Raw genomic sequence first — 24,343 nt, 5'->3', positions numbered from 1 at the left:
TAAGGAAGTGGCCTGGAAGCACACACAATTGCTCTTTGCTGTAAGGAAGTTGGAAAATGTCTCTGGTTGGGTAAACAAGAGCCCAACTAAAACGTGGAGGTTTCTGCTACTAGAAGGAATATAAGGAGAGAATGAGTGCAGGGGGAAAATTGCAGTTTTTCATTGACATCATCAGAATCCTGCATCCTCTTCTGATTGTCTCTGTTTGCTTCAGCCTTAGGCAGGCAGCCTCCCCGAGTGATGGCAAAGATGGTCAGTAGCCTCGTGGTCTCCCATGTAGCAATTCAGTAAAAAAGGCAGTGGCTCTTTATAGGTGATTTCAGCTAATGTCTAGGATTTCCTCCAGTTGGTCTAATACGGATCATGTGTCAGTCACTAGTCACTTTGGCCAGAATGATGCAGGGACTAGTAAACGGGTGTGGGTCACAGAGTCACCTCTGGAAGGTGGACTAAGTAAGGCTAAACCCACCCAAATCATATGGACCCAAATTAGAAAAGAGGCATATCCAAAGTCAACTAATGAGGTGTTGTTATCATCAGAATTGATGCTAAGCAATCCATGTAACAGATAACCATTAGACTTGATTATCCCATTGGGCCATTAGATGGTTCAAGGAGATTATACAATTGAACGTATTTTAAAAATCTAAATGAATGAATGTGGAAGATGATACTCATGATGAAGATGCCTGAAGTTAAAAGTGAAAGTCGCTTAGTTGTGTCTGACTCTTTGCGACCCCATGGACTGTACCCCAACAGGCTCCTCTGTCCATGGAATTTTCCAGGCAAGAATACTGGAGTGGATTGCCATTCCCTTCTCCAGTGTATCTTCCCAACCTAGGGATCGAACCTGGGTCTCCTGCATTGCAGGCAGATTCTGTACTGTGTGAGTCACTAGGGAAGCCCCTTAAAGAAGTTGCCTGGAGCATTCTTATTAATGCTTACACCTTGACTAGGAGAGTTCCTGTTCAGCCATCATTAGTCATTCAGCACCTTGTGAATGAACCTCTGTTATGCTGACCATAGTATTTGCTAATTATTTATGTATCAGTCTCCCAGTCCATTCATAATACACCCCTGTAATCAAGGGCTGCCCTAGAGCTAGAACCCATCTGTGTTCTATAGTACCCAAGGCACAGAGTGGGCATCTAAATTAAGGAAGGATAAATTCTCAATGACTCTTAATGACTTCCAACTCCAATTGCTAGTCCCTCTTTTTATCTTTGGAAATTGTTATTAGAAAGACATAAGCCAAATCCCAGGAAATTCCAGAACTGGGGAGAGGAAGGGCAGGACCAGATTATTTTGTTTATAGAAATGTATCTCCTAATGACTGGAAAACAGTGCCAGGCATCATTTTATTTATGGAACTCAAATCAAGTTACCAACAGGCAAAGACCCACATAGGAGGAAGTTCAGCATTTAATTGACTAGTCAGAGCTGTCTTCTCATTGTGTTTGATTCTAAGGTTTAAAAAGAGTGATATTTTGAAATCAATTCCCAATCTAAACACATAAATTACTTTTTCCCCCATAGATATCAATGTCCCCCCACCCCCGCCCAACTTAACTGACGCTGAAAACTCTGGCTGTATTGGAGAGAAACAGAGCTATAGGCCAGTGAATGTGGCTAGGAGTCAGAAGTGGAAGACAGTGCAAGGAGATACCAAAAGGAGATGCTTGGAAGAACAAGTCTTGCTGGAGAAGGTGTCCAAGAGACTGGCCTGCTTGGGAAGCTCCACCTCTGGGTTTCCCTGGGTGGGTTCTGTGAATACTAATAGCTACCATTTATTGAACCCTTGCTATATTCCAGATGTGGCAAGGGTTTTTAGTGATTATCATTTTAATTCTCAGATGAACCTTGTGAGTTGAGAACTGACACCCTCATTCATGGATGAAACTAAAGGTCAGAAACTTGCAGTAATGTGCCCATGCCCTGAGCTAAGGCATGCAAAAGCCAGGATTTGAATCCTCTAGGATCTGATTTGACTCAAAGCTTCTGCTCTGAGCCCTTAACTATCTTCACGAAACCACTATGAGGTAGCTATAATTTCCTCCAGGTAAGGAGACTGCAGTCCGGGATGACTCAACTTGTCCAAGTGACACAGGTAGTAAGTGTCTGAGCAAAAGCAGGAACATCTGACTCCAAAATTTTTCTGCCTCCCAGATAGAAGAAGAGCAAAGGCCAGGGGTCAGGAACATGGCAGAAAGCCACTGCATGTCAGGCCCTACCCTTTCCCAGGATAGTATCTGGCTGTTTCCCACCCACCCCAACCTCCTCACTTAGGCCCCTTTTGAGAATTTTCTTCTGACTTCATCTCTTCCTGTGCGGCCCCTGGGCTGAACAGGGACTCAGTAGTTCTTGGGACATTCTAAGACATCCCTCTCTGCAAAGGGTCCCCCAGAAAGAGAACAGCTAAGGTACCATCAGCCTGCAGTTTCCTCCACATATGAGCAAAGCCTGTGCGTAAGACTGACAGGTGCTTAGGTCAGAAGCCAGTCAAAGGGGTTCAAATCCAGGCCATAGATTTTGGCCAGTAACAGAAGTTCCTTTAAAAAAAAAAAAAACATATATTCTGGGACAGACATATCACTAGGGGTTTCCTCCGTATTTTTAAATTGAATCTCCCTCCTTCCCCCATGTTTAACCCTTATTTCACACAAGAGGAGCCTGAGGCTCCCAGTCCGGAGGCAACCAGAGTAAAGACTGCAAGTCATAAGGAGCCTGGGACTTGAACCCACCTAGGCCCCAGATTCTGTGGTTGCCTAGGAGCTCAAGAGGGAGGAGCTGCCAGATCAGAGGGAGGGGAAAGAGAGAAGGCGAGCTCCCAGCAGCGCTCGCTGACGACAGCAGGTGATTTTTTTTCCTGCAGCGCTCTTTCTCTCAGCATCTTTCCTGGATTTTTCCCCCCTCTGCTGAACGGCAGAAAAGGGTGGGGCCGCTTCCCTGCAGCAGAGACGGCAGCGGCGGCGACGGCGGCGGCTGCAGCATCCTTGGGAGAGGCGGCGGCGGCAGCAATGCTCGGTCTCCTCGAGTGGTGATCGCCTCCGAGCCCTGCTAGGTGGCTAGCTGAGACTGGACGCCGGCGGGGAGAAGAAGAGAGAGCTTTGTCCGCGACCCTGCGACCGCACTGCCCGGCCCTTCCTCTGCGCCATGGCTTAAGCCTGCAGCCACCTCGCTTCGCGTCGCCTCGCTTTGCCGGGGTCTGCGCGCCGCCGCAGCCGCAGGGAGGGGCGCGTCCCAGACGCCCTCGCCCGGCGACCCGGGTCGCCGTGTCTCCCGCTGCGGTGCCCGCAGCAGAACGCGCTCCCGAGACCTGTGCGGCGGCTCCAGGAGGCGTTTATAGCAAGGTATCGAAGGACTTTACCGACTTTTATCTCAGTAATAGCTCTGCCAGCCCGACATTCCCGGGTGCTCTCTGAGAAAGGAGGGAGCAGTAGCTCAGGCCACCAAGGAAAACAAGGTGGGAACCAGACTGGTCGGTCCAGGGGACTGAGGAAGATTAGGGACTTGCTTTAGAATCCAGCAAGAAGGAGGGCGAGCTCTGCAGCGAGCACCATGGCGTGGCCGTGCATCACGCGCGCCTGCTGCATCGCCCGCTTCTGGAACCAGCTGGACAAGGCGGATATCGCCGTGCCGCTGGTTTTCACCAAGTACTCGGAGGCCACCGAGCACCCGGGTGCCCCGCCGTCGCACCAACAGCCGGCGCCCGCGCCCCCCTCGGCGCGCACGGTCGCCATAGAAACACAGCCGGCCCAGGGCGACGGGGATGCGGTTGCCCGGGCAACAGGGCCGGCGCCAGGGCCTAGCGGAGAACGAGAGTCTGGGGCCTCTTCTGGCCGGAGCGGACCCGGCCCAACCTCTGGCTCCGGCTCCACCTCCAGCGTGGGTCCCGCGGACTCGGTGATGCGGCAGGACTACCGCGCCTGGAAGGTGCAGCGGCCCGAGCCAAGCTGCCGGCCGCGCAGCGAATACCAGCCTTCGGACGCGCCCTTTGAGCGCGAGACCCAGTACCAGAAGGACTTCCGTGCCTGGCCGCTGCCGCGCCGCGGGGACCACCCGTGGATCCCCAAGCCCGTGCAGATCGCCACTTCTTCCCTGGCGGCAGCGCCTGCGCTCCGTGCCCCCCAGCGCCGACCGCAGAGCCAGGAGCGCTGGCCTGTGCCAGCGGCCGAGGCCTCGGAGCAGGAGGCAGCCCCTGGCGGAGCAGGTGTCCTTGCGGCTGGAAAAGCGTCCGGCGCAGATGAACGCGACACACGCAAGAAACCCGGGCCCGCCTGGATGGTGCGGCGCGCCGAGGTGTCGCAGAGCCAGGAGCGCTGGCTGGTGCAGGCCGCCGAGGCCCCGGAGCAGGAGGTGGCCCCTACCGGAGCAGGTGTCCTTGCAGCTGGAAAAGCTTCCGGTGCAGATGAACGCGACACTCGCAAGAAACCCGGGCCCTCCTGGATGGTGCGGCGCGCCGAGGTGCCTCAGAGCCAGGAGCACTGGCTGGGGCAGGCCGCTGAAGCCCCGGAGCAGGAGGCTGCCCCTGGCGGAACAGGTGTCCTTGCGGCTGGAAAAGCGTCCGGCGCAGATGAGCGCGACATTCGCAAGAAACCCGGGCCTGCCTGGATGGTGCGGCGCGCCGAGGTGTCGCAGAGCCAGGAGCGCTGGCTGGTGCAGGCTGCCGAGGCCCCGGAGCAGGAGGCGGTTCCTGGCGGAGCAGGTGTCCCTGCGGCTGGAAAAGCGTCCGGTGCCGATGAGCGCGACACTCGCAAGAAGCCCGGGCCGGCCTGGATGGTGCGGCGCGCCGAGGCGCTGGGGCAGGAGCAGACGCCGCTGCCCGCGGCCCAGGACCAGGTCCAGGCCACTGGCCCCGAGGCGGGCAGAGGGCGTGCTGCGGCCGACGCGCTCAACAGGCAAATCCGCGAGGAGGTGGCGAGTGCAGTGAGCAGCTCCTACAGGTGAGACGCGGTCCACAGCTCAGGCCTCGGGGCTGGTCATCCTTACCCTCTCCCATAGATTCCCGCATCGCAGGCATCCCTGGCCTCCCGCTCCCATTCCAGAACACACCCCCTCCTTCCCCCCACTCCTGGCCGACTGCTCTTTGACTCTTTTGTGAAAGCTGTTAGCCATCCCATCTTGCTGAAGTCTTTCACTAACCACTTCAGCCATCTTTTCCCCATCCCCGCCCCACCCCAAGTCGCTGCCTGCCCAACAGAGACCGTTGCAGTCTCTTCGCAGGCTTTGTGTCCATTCTGCCCCACCCAAGCCACCGGCTTCATTAGCCTGGGTGCTGCCCTTTGCTGGCTCAGCTGACACCAAAGAGTCTTGGTGCCTTCCTGCGGGGCAGATCCTCCCCCAAATAGAGTGATCTCTATCCCTTCCCCACCTCCCTAGCCTGGTTCACCCAACCCTTCCTTCTTCCCTCCTCCATCTCAGTCCTTGGCAGACACCCAAGCACCACACCCTTTTCAAGATTCCCTGCCAGACGCTTATAGAGCACCCTCCTCCTTCAGTCCCCTAGGGTTTGAAGGCAGATTGCTTACGCTTCTATTTGTGACACATTGGGCAAGTTTCTTAACCCTTCTTGGCCTCGGGTTCTTATCTGTAAGATGTGATGGATAACAGATTCTTCTCTTAGATTGTCTTCTCATGTACTGATTTAATATTAAATATTCAACTTATTTTTGAGCACCTATTATATGCTGAACACTGTGCTAGACATTTTGAAGATTAAATGAGATGATTCAGAAGAATTATGCCTGGCACATGGTAGGTAATTAGTACATCTTGGTTCCTTTCTGACCTTCTCATTATTTTGATTTCCATGTCCAAGACACTTCCAGCCTTCTCCCTATGCCTTTCTTATTCACCAGATGTGGTTCTCATCCTGTTACCATCAAGAACCCCCTCTTCAGCACATGTAAATTCCCTTTAAATGAATGCCTTCAAACCGGAGCATATTCATTCACTCTCTTTCTTTCTAGAATTCTCCCTCTGCTGCCGCCTCAGCCCTGCCAGTCTGCTTTCTCACCCTTTCTCCCTTTAATACATATTTCTGAATGCTTAGCTTTCAGTCCTGCCCTTATGCTTCTAACCAAAACAATTAGCTAACAGATTACTATTGACTCTGAATACATGGCATTGGTCTTGGGGTCTCTGGGGAAGTAGAAGTTCCTGATGAGTGATTGAGCTAGAAGTGTGCAAAATGTGACTTATGGGGTCCTTCATGAATGCCACAGCCAGCGGCCTCCTTCCTGCAGAAGGGTGTGGACAGGAGGACTGCAGAGTTAGTGTCTTTTGCCAGGACCTTATATGTAGCCTCATCACACTGATGTCCCTCTCCAGTAAATATGACAGACACTCCCTCTTATGCTGAGGAGAGAACAGCATTGATAGACAAGGTCTTTTGTTAAGACCCCTCCCAGGTTTTGCCTCTGGAAAGCATTTCACAGTTAAAAGGGGAAGCTTATCAATTGGCCCCTATTCCTTCTTCTTGAATTCTACCTCCCACCTGGCATTTCTTTCTTCGTTTACCAGTATCATGATCATACTGGTCACCCAGGAGTACACCACTTCCTTTTAAAGCTCTGGGTCAGGCAAGGACACAGATCTTTTCTCTTGGCTCTAGCTGTGAGAGAGTGGAATGTTCACAAAATCTTTATGCTGTTACCAAGGAGGATCTAAAAGAAAAGAAAGGAAATGAATAAGCAAGGGGACTACAAAAGCAAAGTCAAGATACAGTTTTATGACTCTGCCATGGCTTTCTTGTTTATAAGGCTCCACTTTGTTCCCTAAGAATGCTAAGGCTGGCCTAACATCAGTTTTCTGGACTGATCTTTTCATCATCATACTCCCAATCTACCACCCTGAGGCAGGTGGAAACTTACCACCTACCAGACAGAATCAACCTCTCTCACCTCAATACTGGAGTAGGAAACAGAAACCCACTCCAGTACTCTTGCCTGGAAAGTTCCATGGACAGAGGAGCCTGGCAGGCTACAATCCATGGGATCGCAAAGAGTGGGAAGCGACTGAGCAACTGAGCATGAGCACCTCAATATAGTCAATACCAATCAAGAGAGATCCAGACTCTCAAATTTCATTTGATGATCCTACTCAGTTTCCAGGTTGGTAGGACTTGCTTTGTCCATCAGCGATTGGCCAGACAGTCAGGGTATAAACCACCCTTCATAGGGTGGTGGGGGGAGGCTCAAGAGGAAAGGGATATATGTATACTTATAGCTGATTCACGTTGTGTACAGAAGAAGCCAACTCAACATTGTAAAGCAATTATCCTCCAATTAATGATAAATTAAAAAAAAAAAACACCCTTCAGACAATTCACTCCAAATATTTTGGGATGTACCTTTGTTCTTATAGCCTCTTCCTCCTAAACAATACCCTAACTGTGCTGTAAGCTGTCATACTGCTAGTTAGAATTACATACATCCTGCAAGTGATTGGACTGAATAGGGGAACTATGCTCTTGCAGCTGTCAAGAATGGTTTTTCATAGCTATCAGAATTTCATCAACCTGTCCAGAAAAATCTCTGGGTACCTCAAAAAAATTTTTTTCTAATTTGAGTCTGCTGTAAAATTTAATTATGCATATGACTTTGGGGTCAGTAGTTCCATTTTGCTGTGTAATCAGAAGGGTTTGAAAGCATTAAGAGAATAAGTGTTGCTAAGAGACATCAATTTCTCTAATGGACAGTTTAAGCACATGACAAATTTGATGTGAAATTTAATATTATTTTTGTTCCAGAAGAAAAATTAATAATAGGGAAATGCACTTTGGGTAAAAGCAGATACGAAGAAATAAGATAATTAATTAAATGTACAATAAAGAAAAAAATGCCTGGAAATTATAGGTTTATCTGTAAACTTGATTTTTTTCCTCCTTATTCTCTCACATCCTTTTCCTTGCTAGGATTTTGAGGATCTCTTGAATTTAAGTATGCTGTTGTATCTTACATCACCTTAAAAGCCAAACTGGGCTCCATTTTACCAATAATTTGGTTGACAAATCCATTTCTTCTGTCACTCTACATAAATGATGGTAGTTCATACCATGGTGACTAGTTCATCTTATGGTCTTCACAAATGACATCAGTCATATAACATCACTGTGAGTAGTTTGCTTAACTAGAGAAAGGATACACAATCCATCAGCTTAATATATTGGTATGTAATATAAAATATATATTCATCCAGAGTCATATATCAATACAAGCTATTTAGTTTTCCCCTGCAGTATACAATCAGTAGTTAACATCAAATGTCCTTTGATGCTATGATTTTGAGAAATAGTCCCTGTTCAACAGTTCTAATTCATAGCTTATCCAGACTAGCCAGGTATTTTTGCATTCAAGTGGTATCTGAGGTATCTTTAGAATTATTTGTAATCATGAAATTGATTTTCACTACATTCATATTACATAAGTGATATTATAAAAATTGAGAAACATGTCTTTATTTTCATTTTAATGTTAAGGATGATCTCATTGAGCAGCTATCTGTGACTTTAGACCTAGCATTCTCAATCAGAAAATAGATAAGTCATAGGAGGCGGTTAAAATTCCTCTCTCAGCCAACCCCATTGTCCCAGCCATTAGTTAAGAGTGATAGATGGGGTAGCAGGTGCTCCCCATAGAAATGTTAATAAGCAACTTTTCCTGGAAGAAATCAGCTGGGGCACCAGGAGGTAGAATTAATAAACCAGAGGTAAAATAGTACTTGAAAAATGAGAGGGATAACAAGTAAATCAGAAAGAAAAGGAGTCTTTACTATCCCCACAGTTTTCCATAAAGGTTAGAGAAAGGTCCATCTGACATGGCTATGCTATTCAGAACTGCCCTGGGCTTCCCAGGTGGCTCAGTGGTAAAGAATCCGCCTGCAATTCAGGAGATGCAGGTTCAATCCCTGGATCGGGAAGATCTGCAGAAGAACACAGCAACCCACTCCAGTATTCTTGCCTGGGAAATCCCAGGGACAGAGGAGCCTGGTGGGCTACAGTCCATAGGGTCATAAGAGAGTTGGACACAACCAAGCGACTAAGCAGCAACAACACAGAACTGCCCTATACCTACAGGCAATTGCCTATTTCTCTAGTATCTTCCCGACTAAATCCCAGCAACTCTTCAAGGCCAATCTCAGATACTAGCTTTCAACAATGCCCTCCAGGTCCTGCCACGAGGGACTATTTTTTCTCTCACTTCCTTTTCATATTCTGTGCACTTCTCATTGTCTGCTTGATTGGAGGATACTTTTGTCTCTATCTGCCTCCCCTACCAGATAGGAACACTTAACGAGAAGTTGTTCATCTCTCACAGCTTAATATTGTGCCTAACGACCATATAGGTTTGTTGAATCTAGTGAACTTTTTAGAGTTTGGTGAAGAATTTATTCACTTACATATTGATTCATTTCACTCTGTTTCATTTAGCTGAATTAATTTTGGAAAATGACCACCAAGTCCCTGCTATGTATCAGACGGGAATCTCAGGACACCAAAAGGTGATAACCCTTATGTAAAGAAATTGTGTTTTCCTTAATCAAAATAAAGTGGGATTCCTACTCGGTTAGCACTAGAAGAAATGTTCAAATGGGGAAGGGCAGCAAACCTTAGAGACCTGATTCTAGGTGCGCCTTCACCAGGGCAGTGGTGGCCCTCGATCTGAGCTGTACAATGAAATCACTGGTGAACTTTAAAAATGCTGTTGCAAGGGCTTCCCTGGCAGTCCAGTGGTTAAGACTCCGTGCTTCCACTGTATGGGAGGCGGGGTGAGGGTTCGATCCCTGGTCGGCAACTAAGGTCCCTCATCCCCTGCAGCACAGCTAAAAAGAAATGCTGTTACATAACTGCCTTGCCAGATATTCTGATTTAATGGGTCTGGGGTATGACCTGTGCATGTGAGTCTTTTAAAACTGCCCCCGGATAATTCTCATGTGCAATTCAGGTTATACCCTCTTCCCTTAAGGCAGAGTTTCTCAAAATTTAGTTCACAAGAGAATCATCTGGAGAGCTTCCTAAAATGCAGATTCCTGGCCTTATCCTCAAACACGATGATTCAGCAGGTTTAAAATGGAGCCTAAGAATCTATATTTTAACAAGCACTCTAAGTAATTTTTAAAATATTTACTTATTTGGCTGTGTGGGGTCTTAGCTGCAGCATGCAGGGTCTTCATTGCAGTGCACAGGCATGTAGGATTTTAATTCTCTGCCCAGGGATCGAACCCACATCTCCTGCATTGCAAGGTGGATTCTTAACCATTGGATCACCAGGGAAGTCCTGCACTCTAGGTAATTTTGATGCAAGTAAACTTCAAGCTTTACTTGGGAAAACACTGCTTGGGAAGATTTGCTATCTTTAAGGTACTGTATTTTCCCATACACAAATATGGTATTTTTGCCATTTATTTGTATTTTTGTCCTTCGCTTACATTTTGTAATTTTCTCTGCAAAAGTCACACATGTACACACATACAGCTTCCCTGGTAGCTCAATAGTAAAGAATCCGTCTGCCAAGCAGTAAACTCAGATTTGATCCCTGGATCAGGAAGATCCCCTAGAGAAGGAAATGGCAACCCATTCCAGTATTCTTGCCTGGGAAATCCCATGGACAGAGGAGCCTGGCAAGCCACAGTCCATGGGGTCGCAAAAAAGTCAAACACAACTTAGCTACTAGACAACATACACACATACAAAATAGTTTTTAAGTTTTATTTTTCTATATTTAAGCCTCTAATAACATAATGGACTTAGCTTTATGTATGGAATAAAGTGGGGATCTAATTTTCCTTTTCCCATATGGAAAGTCATTTATTCCAATATACTTTTTTAAAGTTAGTTTCTGCATTAATATCCCCACTGATATCTCTTTATCACATAGGTTGCACATGCTTGAGTATTTCTGAGATCTCTGTTCTATTCCATTCATCTGAGCTAATACCATACTATCATTTTTTTCTGAGCTATTTAAAATTAGCTTTCTTGCTTTCAACATATATCTTATTACATTTTCTAATTTGTTGTTGCTCATATGTATTAATTTTTATATGTTCATATTATATTCAGCAACTTTTTACCACTCTCTAATTTTGTTTTTAGATTCTCTTGGGCCATCTGTGGAGATAATGTATACTTTTAGTAAATGCCAATTTATCATTTTCATTCTGATATTCGTGTATTTTTGTGTGTATGTATATTGCTACATTGGTGGGGATATCCAGTATAATTTTAATGGTAGATGACGGGCATCTTTGTCTGCGACAAATGGGAATGCTCCTAAAGTTTTTTCGTTAAGTATGAGGTTTGCTCTGTGTCTTTAGGAGACAGCATCATATCAGGCTAAGAAACTTGTCTTTATACTAATTTCTAGGGGTTTCAAAAACTATGGATTTGTATTGAATTTTATTAAATGATTTTTGGGGCCATCAACTGAGAAAGTCATATGGTTTTCATTTTTAGTCTGTTTATAGATTTTTCTGATGTTGAGCCATATTTTCATTCCTAGGATAAATCTTACTTAGATAAAAATGTATTTTGTGATGCTGAATTCTTTAGCTACTTTTTATTTGAAATGTTTGCACATATATTCATAGGTAAAATTATTCTAAAACTTTTTCCTTTTTTATATCACTCTGGTGCAATATTTGGATTGTGGTTATATCTACACAATTAGACAGGCAGATTTTTCTCCTTATCAGTTATTGGAACAATGCTTATAACAAATGTTCCTCCTTAAATAGCTGATAAGAATCTCCTGTAAAGCTCTCTGTAATCATGTCTTTTTTAGTGAATAGACTATTTTTTTTACTACCAAGTTGATGTCTTTAATAGTGACTCATTTATTCAGCTTTTGTATTTCTTCTTGAGCCAATTTTTAGTAATTTATATTTTTCAAGGTAATGTGATCACTTTTTTATAATTTTTAAATTTGTTGACATGAGTCCTCATAGCGTTATCTTGTGGATTTTATATTCAACTCCACTTATCTGCAGTTAAATCCTCTCTCACACTTAATTGGTGCCTTCTCTCTTTTTTCATAATTGTTTTATTAAGGTTTGTTCACTTTTTTTCAGAGTCACATTTTGGTTTTGTAAATCATCTCCCTTTTTAGTAAGCTTTCCTCTTATTTTAACTATTCCTTTACTTTTTATGCTGTGAGAGGTCATACTAGGAACAGTTTTATATCCCTGGCTAAAAGAGTTTGGATTTTCTGTTTTAAAGAAATGAGTCACTGAAAGAATCTAGGCTCAGGAACTACATGATAGTTGAATATGATTTAAAGTTTATAAATGTCCCACCGGCTCGTGACCTGGGGAAGTGAGAGAAAGGGTGGCAAATAAGAAGCTATTGGAATAATCCAGAGAGAATGTTAAAGCCTGGACTGTGGCTTTGGGATTTGAAATTTAAAGCATAGTACATATAGTTACTGAAAAACAGATCTCAGTGATTAATTGAGATGCAAGGAAGAGGATAAATTCAAAATAAATTTTTCTGGTTTGCATAACTGATAACAGTCCTAGTCATTGGAACAGACTTTTATTTAGACTACTATGATGAATGTAGAGAAGAAAAAGTCAGGAGTGGAAGTTGAGCTTATTTTTAGTATCTAGAATTTGAATTGTTTATGACATATCTGACGAGAAGTTTCAAGGGGCAGCTGAATAAATGGATCTGAAGTGTAGTGAGAGTTCAGGGCTGTGATTTGAAACATCCTGTGGAAATGATTAAAGACATGGGAGGAGGTGAAATCAACCCTGGAAACGAAGTAGAGAGAATTAGCCATCAGAGAATGGAGCCCTGAGGGATACATGCATTGAGGGTACTGACAGCAGAAGGAATAACCATGAAAAAGGCAAACCATTGATCAGAAGGGAGGGAAGAGAAGTAGGAAAGAAATTAATCGTGGAAACCACATTGGGCAGCTATCTCAGAAAAACCTTATGCCACCCTGGAAACTTTTACTGAGGATTTACTGTGTGCAAAGCATTTTTCTGGATCATTGGTTGACCTTGCACAGTTAGATATAATGTTACTGAGACTAACCCACAAAGCGGAGAGGAGAGGAGATAAGATACACACATTAATAGTTGATTACTCTCCTAGAAAAAAAAAAAGGCATCTAATGGATCTGTGAGCTTCAAAAAAGCAGTCAAGGCAGTGACAGTTCTAAATCTACAATCACAAAGAACCACTCAGTGTCCCAGATATAAAACTCAAATAATCCAACAGTGTCCACTAAAACTAAAGAGAGCCATCTCTGTGATCAATGCAGCTTTGGTTTTTCAGATTGTCAGTTGTAGACACATAGACAAGTGCGCTGCTAATTCTCTGCCAAATGAAGAAAACTGAAAATGGACCTTGACCAGCAAACTAAAAATTCTCTTGCTGTTCACTAAAAATGCTAGTTTTCACCATTAGAAATAATAATAATGGTTAATCAAGTGTCTCCCATGTGCCTGGCAGGCTGCTAGAAACTTTGGATGCATTTTCTGCTGTAATCTATGTAGCAGCTCTGCAGAAATGGTTCTGTTACTTCCCTGTTAGAGCTCAGGACCCACGAGTCCTCTGGTCTATCTTTAAGTGATGAAACTTGAAGGCACAGACTTTGTCCAACACTTTGTCTACACAGCATGTCTCCTCCACAGTCATATTAACTTGTATTGTCTCAAATCATCTTCACTCCAGCAAATATTGATTAGTGTCTTCTCTGTATCTGGTTAATTCCTAGGAAGACAAAGTAGTCCTTGCTCTTGGAAGGCTTATGTTTATTAGGCAGATACAGGTGTGCTGAAAAGTTATCAGTGCCCTAACAAAAGTCTATGGACGGTTTGGTGGGGCACAGAGGAGACAGGGTTAAATCTACTTGATTTGAGGGTTATCAGGAAAGGGTTCAGTAGAGAAGTGACTGGTAGGCTGAATCTTCAAAGATGACTAGGCATTCAACGGGGAAGGGATCCGTCTGAGTAAAAGTACAGAAGAGAAATTGTCAGCCGGTAGAGCTTAGAGTGTTCTTGCCTGGAGAATCCCAGGGACGGGGGAGCCTGGTGGGCTGCCATCTGTGGGGTCGCACAGAGTCTGACACAACTGAAGTGACTTAGCGGCAGCAGTAGCAGAGCTTAGAGGTCTCATTGGATGAGAATAGAATGGTGAGAAATAGACCAGGTAGGCAAGCTGGACCAGCTCCTTTATCCTACAAGCAAATGAAGAAGCAGGATTGGGTTTTGGATATTAGCCAAGGTGACTTTGGTAGCAGTGGGAAGGATGGATTGGAGGGAATTAGACCAGGAGCATAGAGTCCAGAAAGGAAGCTGGAGTCTAGGTAAGAGATGAAGAAGGCCTCCAGCCAGGAAAGGATGTAAACAAGCGCTGATGGTACCGAATAACACGAGACGATGGCTAAGTGAACATCGACAGAAAGTGAAAGGGAAGAGTCTGGGATGTTTCCTTTGGATGCCTTGGATGTCTGGGGAAACAGTCGTGTACTCAGCTAGATAGCATAGGTTTGGATAAGTCAAATTTGAGATGTCTTTGGAAGGATTGCATGGAGGTATTCAATAGAAAATGAAAATGGAAACCCACACTGCTGGAAAGGGGTGTAAACTGCTACAGTCACCTTATAAAACTCTTTAGCATTTTCTATTCAAATCAAACATATGTTTGCTCTATGACCCAGCAATTGCACAGTAGGCACCTGACAGAAATAAGTGCAGAAGACTTGTACAAGAATGTGTATAGCAGCTTTTTTTAATAATAGCTAAAAAGTAAAACTAACCCAAATGCAGCTCCTTACTTTCCACATCTCTCTTTCCACTCCTTACTAGTATCATTCCACACCACGTTACTCAGCTCTGAGTTGTGCAGTCAAAAACCTTTCTAGACATTGCCAAAAGCCCTCTGTGTATGCCAGAATTGATTTGGTTGAAAGCCACCTGAAAAGAAAATTACCACAATACTCAATAATATGGATAGATCTCAAAGACACAATGATGAGTGAAAGAAACCAGACAGAAGTGTACTTACTGAATGATTCCATTTATATAAAATTACAAAGCAGGCAAAGGTAACTGATGGTGATCGGTGTCAGAACAGTGACAATCTCTGGGAGTGGGGTGGAGAATTGGCCAAGATGTTGGAAATGCTATATATCTTGCTCTGGGTAGTGGTTGTGTGGGTCCATACACACGAACTAGAGTTTCTCTGGCAGCTCAGTGGTAACGAATCCACCTGCTACTGCAGGAGATGAGGTTTTGATCCCCGGGTCGGGAAGAGCCACTGAAGAAGGAAATGGCAACCCACTCCAGTGATCTTGACTGGGAAATTTCATGGACAGAGGAGCCTGGTAGGCAAGAGTTCATGGAGTCGCAAGAGTCAGATACTGAGCGACTAAACCACAACAACAACATACATCCGAACCATTAAGATTTATGGACTTTCTTTATTTTGCTTGTTATACCTCAATAAAAAATGAGAAACAAATTACAAACTAAATACATGGAAATACAAATTTGATGCTCAGGAGAAAAGACATAACAGAAAAGAAATATCTGGATATCAAGCTGTCAGTGAGGATCAAGCACGTGGGGGTCAGAGTGGGTGGGAAGAAAGGGGGTGAGAAGAAGAACATGCTGCAGCCAGAGCCCAGCAGCCCCGACATCTCAGGGACGAGCAGAAGAGTCAGTCAAGGAAGGCGTGCACGTGTCTGTGTTGTTCTCATCTGAGACCGAGAGCATGGCCACCACAGTCCTGCAAAAGCTACCTGCACACACATAGCATAGTAGTGTTCTTGTCCATCCTTCTGATCCATCACAGTCCATTGTCGGTGTGTATTTCCTTTCAAACTGAATGAAGAGGCTTTGTAGCAATGAGCCTGATATAGTTCTTTCAGTGGGAAAATAGGGCCCAAGCCCCAAACCGCAAAACCCACCCTGAGTTCCTTTCACTGTGTTGTTGCCTGTGGTCACTGTCTATTTCCTGCAATGACATCAAAAAGCTGGCCCATGTTGTGGAATATCTTAGAGTGGCCCTTAAGAATTGTTCCTCATTAAACCATAATAGTGGGAGAAAAACAGTCAGTGGCAGAAAGCAAAAAAAGCAGATTGTTCAAGACATAACTGAGTCTCAACCTCATTTACTGAGCACACAATGCCTTACTGATTTAACATACCTTTTAATTTAGACTTTATCATGACCTTTTAAGGTAAACCTTTCTCTCTTAAAAGATGAAGGATAGAGTCAGGGCCGTCTGGGGGCTGAGGTCACTGACCACCAGTCAGTAGCTGAGCTGGTTCAGAAGCCTGGCTCTCCTCATTCCAGCCTCCAGCTGTGTCTTTCTTGTGCAGACTAAGCAGCCCTCTGCCTTGTTCCCACAGTTCCACATGCCATTCCTGGGAGGGCAGCTGTCTGTCCCCCAGTTTCCACTCTCCTAAGCCTATACTGTCTTCCTTCACCATCTTCTGCAGTGGCAGAAGGACAAGTGGTTTCAAGCCTCCTTGTCCTGGGCTCCCTATGGATGCTCTTCCCTTCCAGGGCAAGGTCTCAGCAGCTTAGCCTCTGGTCAAGGATTCCCAGGCTCTGATATATCTGGAGCAGTCAGCACTTTTTCCCACTGCTCTCTTCGCACACCTGATGCTTTTTCCTGCAGATTCTCAGTTCTGGTTGAACATTAAAATCTCAGGGACCCCAGGGAGTGATATAGCCGGATCACCAGCTGAGCTGACCCTTGACAAGCTCCACACATAACCACTGCTGGATTTTGCTCACAATTTTCCGTCCCATCCACCTTCCATCCTCTTTCTAAATCCTTCTATCCTTCAGGGCTTTTAGTTCATGGTGAAAGAGGCTTATACTATAAAAGCAGGGAATTAGGTTGGATTTATTTGATCGTAATATCATCATTATAATAATATAGTGGGCTTAATATCATTTTTATTCCAAGTTCAATGCAGCATCTTAAGAGCATGCAGGGGCTGGGGCTATGGGCTATGAGGATTCAAGGTGCAGAGCACATGGAAATGGATGCCCAGCCCCCCCCACCCCACTCCCCTCCACCCCACTCCCCTCCACCCCACTCCCCTCCACCCCACTCCCCTCCACCACCCTGTACAGGAGCTTGCTGTCTTATGTGGAAGGCAACACAACATGCAAATATCTAAGTACCAGGCAGGGCCTGCTGAGGTTTAATCAGGATCCGAGTTCTCAAGGGCTGCAATTAGGGCTGGTTAATTCTGTTGGAAGATTCATGGAGGGATGATTATATGAGTCCTGGGTGATGTCCTGGAGCCCTGTAAAGCAGCGATCCCCAACCTTTTTGGCACCAGGGACCAGTGTCATGGAAGAGAATTTTTCTACAGACCAGGGAGCAGGGATGGTTTAGGGACGATTCAAGCTCATTACATTCATTGTGCACTTTATTTCTAATTTGTGCACTTTATTTCTAACACTACCGCTGATCTGACAGGAGGTACTGTGTGGCCCAGGGCCTTGGAATCCCTGCTGTAAAGGATTTGGTGACCAGTAAAACTAGGATTTGCATCATCTCTCTCTAACTAAAAATTGATGACCCTGCTGCTGCTGCTGCTAAGTCACTTCAGTCAGGACCCTGAGAAACCCTTTGTATTTCTCTTCAATAAAGTGAAGTGAAAGTGTGAGTCACTCAGTCATGTGCGACTATCTGTGACCCCATGGACTATAGCCCTCCAGGCTTTCTGTCCATAAAATTCTCCAGACAAGAATACTGGAGTGGGTATTCCCTTCTCCAGGGAATCTTCCAGACCCAGGGATCGAACCCAGGTCTCCTGCATTGTGCGTAGATTCTTTACTATCTGAGCCACCAGGGAAACCATCAATAAAATGGAGATAATTATGCAGTGGTGACCTCACAGAGTCATGATGAAGGTGAAGGGAGATAATGCTTGTATGAGTGTCTGCCCATCAGTAAGTGCTGCCCACTTTTGTTGTTATCATTGAGAGAATGAAACAGAGCAGGTTACCAATAAGACTTTCATTGATTCATTTATTTAATATCTACCACATCTGGTATCAGGCACTATGCTAGAACCTGGGGATGTAGAAATAAATTACACAGAATCTGTCCTACAAGGGTTCCTGGTCTAAAGTGAAACATAATAAGAAAATTATAGTAATGATAGTAAGTGCAATAATAGAAATAAGCCCAAGGCAAAACCACAAACACAGAACACTAATGAAACCAATTGCATGGACCACAGCCTTGTCTAACTCAATGAAACTATGAGCCATGCCATGTAGAGCCCCCCAAGATGGACAGGTCATAGTGGAGAGTTCTGACAAAACATGGTCCACTAGAAAAGGGAATGGCAAGCCACTTCAGTACTGTTGCCTTAAGAACCCCATGAACAGTATGAAAAGGCAAAAAGATATGACACTGAAAGATGAACTCCTCAGGTCGGCAGATGCCCAGTATGCTACTGGAGAAAAGTGGAGAAGTAAGAACTGACTCATTGGGAAAGACCCTGTTTCTGGGAAACATTGAAAGCAAGAGGAGAAGGGGAAGATGGAGGATGAGATGGTTGAATGGCATCACCGACCCGATGGACATAGGTTTGAGTAAACTCTGGGCATTGGTCATGGACAGGGAGGCCTGGCGTGCGATAGTCCATGGGGTCGCAAAGAGTCGGACACGACTGAACCGATCCAGACTGAGAGGAAAGGGGGATCTGACTCAGTCTGAATTAGGGACCACTTCCTGAGTAAGTGGACCTGTGCAGTGTGTCAAGAGCAGAGTCGTTCCACCAGGAAAGCAAAAAATAGGAACTATGTAGTCCTTCCTAGAGGTTTTTCCCAATGAGATAAGAACCAAGAAGGCCTTTTAAGACTACAGTACTTAATAGGAATTCCAGCTCCTCCCAGATATCTAGCTTTATTTGGAGATTTGCATTCAAATCCTGCTTACCATTTATTAACTGTATGTCTTTGGTCAAGTTACTTAACCTATTGTCTCTGATTTTGTTTCCTGGTTGGTGAAATAGAACCAATAATACCTATCTTGCAAGGTTTTCAAATGACTTAATGTTTCATGAAATCTGTGATTCTCTCACCTGTCATGTTTACCATTGCACTCCCAGAACCAAGCTTAGTGCATGGTTTTTAGGAGATGCTAAATAGATTTTAATTGAACAAATGCATGAATGATGTATGTTCGGCATTTAGCACAGTGCTTAGCCCATAGTAAGCACTAAATAAATGGCAACGCTCCTCCTCATCACTCTCAGTAGGTTTGAGAACCAATTGGCTAATATAAAGAGGTAGTTTTGCCCTTCTGTGTGCACACATTCTGAATTCTGGGAACAGATCCATAAAATACTCAGATAAAAGATTTTTTGTGTTTGTAGTCTGATATGAAGAATCAGGGAAGAACTCAGGATGGAGGGTATCACCTAAGATGAACTTTGAAGGCTCGGTCAGATTTCAGTAGAAACACACTATCAGGTGGGCAGGGAGGTGACACACTGCAGGCAGAAGGGACAGCGGGAGAAGGGACAGCAGGAACAGGTGTAGCAAGGAGTGTATTTGGGGAACCACATCTATTCAGATATGACAGATGTCCAAGTGTGAGGGATGACACAGCAGGTGCCAAGTCCAGATAGGTCTTGACCAGTGATCAGCATCTGTTCTGTAGAGGGAAAAATAGTAAATATTTTAGGCTTTGCTGGCCCTTATATAGCCAGAAATAATAAATTTCCAAAAAGTTTCATTGATGAAATTCAAAGTATAATAATAATAGGTCTACTAATGAGAAGATTGTATTCTTTAGGGGGATAACATTTGCTGAAAATGGATCCAAAATTAGTGTTCTTTTTCTTCATATTGATTGCAAACATTTATCTTCAGAAACCATTCCTAGCTCCTGGCTGAACAAAAGCAGCTTGAGGGCTAGATTTGATTCATGGATCATGGTTTGCCAATCTCTGATCTATATTACTGAGGACAGAACACTGTGCTACCAAGATTCAGACTCTGAATTTAAGTAGCAAATTTCGTCCTGAACAGAGTGCCTGAGAATACTTGGTTTGACCATGCCTGATTTAGCACATCGTCTCTTCTTCCCAAGTGACATAGTCCCTCTCTTGTTTCCTTACAACTGAAGAGCAACAGGGCACTGATGTATGTGAGAGTCTCTTTGTCTTCATATATAATGGGTAACCAGCCCATCACTCATAGCAACAAGGATACAAGGTACGGGAGTCGCCATTGTGAAATATATTAGTCTCTGGCTGCTATGATCATCTGTTTGGTGTTCCCCAGGAGTGGAACGTGTGCTTGTTTTTTGTTTTAAACAGACAAGGAAAAAGTGGTGTTAAAAAGTACATTGAGACTTAACCCACTTGCCTAGGACTCAGCACCTAAGTAAAGCATGGAAGAACGCTCTCATAAGAGTTTTATCTGACTCCTCAAAGAAGCCCCTGATCCAGCATCCCTCCAGAGTTAGCCTAAGACAGGCTGAAGAATTGGAGACTTGGTGATTCTAGCTGCTAAGAATCTAATCTAATACCATTCTCTGTGGAGACTTTTTAGCACATCCTAGTAGCCTACTTCAAACAACATTTGTAAGAAGGTGATATTTTATAAGTGCTACCTTAATCTCTATCTAGACAGAGGAATTTTGGTAGAGAGTATTACTTTATGAATGAGTAGATTCAATTCATATTCAATTCATTCATTCAATTTAATTCAATTCCTATTTATCAAGTACTTCCTATGTATAAGACACTGAGCTTGGCTCTGGGGAAATGATTGTGAGGTCCACAGTTCAGAACATCCTAATTTACTCATTGTCTGTTCCTACTTCAATAGCAGGGAGATAGATAAGGAGGAAGAAGATGGTGATGATGATGATGGAAAAGGAGGAAAAAGCAGAAGATCTTGCATTGGCAGAAGCATGAATGCTTTTAACCAGAAAGGTGTTTAGGACTGAGGGCAAAAGAAGAGAGGCGAGCTCTGAGGAAACTAGTGAGGAACATCAGTAAATTAATAGTCACGGATACTGATCTGGTAGCCACAGTGCAGTAGATCAACCAAATGTCTTGGCATCAGATAAAACTCAGTTCAAATTCCAGCCTTCCTGTTTACCATTTATGTAACCTTGGTGAAGTTATTTCAAGTCTAAGAACTTCAATTTCCTCCTCCAGAAAATGGGCAATATTATATATCATAGGTTGTATGGATGTGGATGTGTTCTGTAAACCATTAGGTCTTGCAATTGTAAAATATTAATACTCAGAAAGAGCATGGAATCCAAGTGCACAGAAGCCTAGAGGCCAGGAGTGCAGTCACTCAGGGATTTGGCTCTGCACTTGAGTCGCTGGACTAGTGCTATGAGCAAGACAGGCGCGATTTACCACGGGTAAGCAGTACAATAGATACGGTGTTAAACATGCATTCCCATAACTCATATTAAACACAGCTGTGAGGAATTCTAGGCAGGGGAAGTACAAGGCACTAACAGAGCACTTAATGAGAGCTGACAGGCCTCCAACCAGGAGTTGGAGCTGCCGACTGAGGAAGCAGCATTTGAGCCAAGCCCGGAGGATGAAGGTGAGCCTTGATGACTGCCTCCTGGGTGACCCTGAACAAGCCTCTCCTCCACTGACTACGTTCTCCTCACCTGTCACTAGAGGGCTGGCCCAGCTCCCCTCACCCCCTAAAGTCCTTCCCAATGCTGCAGGACCAAACTCAAAGACCCCCGTGCATGATGCCAAAGCACCCTTGTCCTTGGCTTTCAGTAGACAACCCCAAGTAGAGGAGAGAGTGTGACCGTGATGGGAACACTCAGTGACATTGAAGAGGGAGCTCGTGGCCTGGGATTTGGTTTCATCCATTTGATACTGCTCTCATTCCCTTCTAAATAGCTGATGCCATCTTGTCCAAGAAATCTTCAAAGCACTTTTTATTTTCTTTCTTTTTTGGAACTTTAAAAAATACTCCACAAAGAATAGTATAACACCCATATTGCTGCTACCCAGAATTGTAAAAATTATTCTATTATATTTACTTTCATTCATTTTTGTGTTAAAACATCTTTTAGCCCACCTGGTCCAGACCCATTCTGCCCCTCCCTCTGACCCCCAGGAGGTCACCACCATCAACCTTGGTGTGCACACCTCTTTATTCATAAACTGTGTAAGACATTGCTGTATGTGTGTGTGTGTGTTTTCTTAAATGACCTCCAATGCTATGTATCATTTTGTGACTTTATTTTTTTCACTCAACATTATATATCTTGCTGCTGCTGCTGCTAAGTCGCTTCAGTCGTGTCCGACTCTGTGCGACTCCATAGATGGCAGTCCACCAGGTGCCCCCCGTCCCTGGGATTCTCCAGGCAAGAACACTGGAGTGGGTTGCCATTTCCTTCTCCAATGCAGAAAGTGAAAAGTGAAAGGGAAAGAAATAACAAATATGCACATGTAAACATCCACTCATATACAGTTCCTTCTTTTTAACGGCTGTATGATCTGCCAGCAAATGAATATATCACATATTATTATTTATCTTTATTTACATTTTGGTTTTCCTAAACTTTAATTATCACAAATAATGCCGCAATGAATTTTCTTGTATATGTCTCTCTGTGAAAATATTTAAGAGCTAAGTAGGAAATGATTGGATCTTGGGTTATACGAATTTTACTAGATATTGGAAATTTGCTGGACTAATTTTTATTTCAACTAATAGTGTATAAAAGTATCCCTTTTTCTTCTAATGTCAGAATTTAAAGTTTAAATTCTTGCCAGCTTCATAGTGTGGAAATGGTATGTTGTTTAATTCACATTTCCCTAATTTTCAGTGAAATTAAGATGCTTTTCGTGTGTTTTTTGGCAATGTGCATTCCTCTCCTGTGGATTGTATATTCATTGTGGCTATTGTATTATGAGGAGGTTATCTTTTTTCTGTTCAGCTACATTGATTCCGATTATTAATCCTTTTTTTCCCTGTGGCTTGTCTTTTACCTTTATTTATAGTGTCTTTTGTCACACAGAAAATTTTTATTTTAATGTATTTACTGTGTTTAGTCCTTGCCTTTATGTTTTATGTTTTTACTCCTAATTGAAGAAATACTTCACTATCCCAAAGAGAGAGACACATTATTTTATGTTTTCTCCTGACAATTTCAAGGTTTATTTTTACACATTGAGGGCTGTGATATTTACACCTGGAATTAGTTTTCCTGTTTAGTGTGAGATAGGGACACATTTTCGTGTTCCTCTCTGTGGAAGACCAGTGACCCAAATCCACTTGTTTGAAGGGTCATTTTCCCCCCAATTTAAAAAATTCCCTCTATCTCATAGCAAGTTGCCTCATGGACTTATATTTTTGCTTAAGTGTTATCGTTTTCCTGAGTTTGAAGAAGCATTGCTTCTTCAGTTCCATGAATTTCTTGACCTGTGTCTCTGAATAATGTTTCTCCCCATTTTCTCTGTTCTCTCCCCTGGAACTTACATACACTGTTTCTTCTCATATATCCTCTTTGTCTTTGAAAATTCTTCATATTTTCATATATCTTATCTCTTTATGCTTAATTCTGGATAATGTCCTCAATATGTCACTCATTTTCACACATATGATTTTACTTCATTCCCTGAGTTTTTTGTTTCTATAGTATGTCATTTCTAGAAGTTCTATTTGATTTTTTCAAATATGCTGTTCTTTTTTTCATGGTCTTATTATGATTTTTTTTCTTTGTGTCTTTCAACATTTATTAAATAGTCTCTTTCAGGTCTTAATGTTATTTCAAGTTCTTAGGATACTAATCATTATGGCAAACCATTTCTCACATGGTTTTAAAGTTTTTATTGTGGGTTGTAAAAGTGGCCCCCTAGAGCACTTGTGCACAATTAGGGACTCCACCCCCACGCTTAGGATATTGAGGGACTGTGACACCCCTACCTGGACCCTTAGCAGAAAGGGGCTTCCTTGTTACTACTCTAGGTCAGCGACGCCCTTACACAGCAGGGGCGCCTCTGTGGCCCTGTTCCATGCAGGAGTTTCAGTTTCCACTGCCTAGCCTCCAGAGGCCAGGTCTCCTTACCATTAGAGCCAGTGCTGGGGTCCAAGGTCCCCCTTGGCCATAGTGGAGTCACTTCTCAAGCTTACTGCTCTGATGTGGAGGTGCCTTTGTTTGTGGCACCTGAGGTTTCTCATTTATTTCTTTTGGGCTCATCTCTCAATGTAAAAAGAGTTTTATTATATTTTATTATAAGTTATCCTGATTTCTATGTGTTTTAACAGGGAGAGCTTAGCTTATTCAACCGAATTTCCATTCTTGGGTTTTTCTATGTAAATGATCATATTATTTGCTATTAATTACAATAT

The 24,343-nt window shown here is 43.9% G+C and overlaps 1 protein-coding gene across 1 annotated transcript in view; it reads left to right on the top strand.

The window, feature by feature from the left end:
- The first annotated feature begins 2,600 nt into the window (after positions 1 to 2,600).
- The window catches only part of MAP6 (microtubule associated protein 6), an 84,640-nt gene continuing 62,897 nt past the window's right edge, over positions 2,601 to 24,343 (top strand). The window contains exon 1 of the mRNA XM_086340879.1: positions 2,601 to 4,943. Within this exon, the coding sequence (XP_086197005.1) occupies positions 3,559 to 4,943 (1,385 nt within the window). The 5' untranslated portion in view covers positions 2,601 to 3,558. The remainder of the gene's footprint in view (positions 4,944 to 24,343) is intronic.

The sequence above is a fragment of the Bos grunniens genome, chromosome 15 (genome assembly GCF_055505025.1).
Source record: "Bos grunniens cultivar Pamir isolate PY7600 chromosome 15, Bosgru_T2T1.0, whole genome shotgun sequence".
NCBI lineage: Eukaryota > Metazoa > Chordata > Mammalia > Artiodactyla > Bovidae > Bos > Bos grunniens.
Note: the sequence above shows the minus strand (reverse complement) of the source record. Positions and strands in the feature narration are given on the sequence as shown.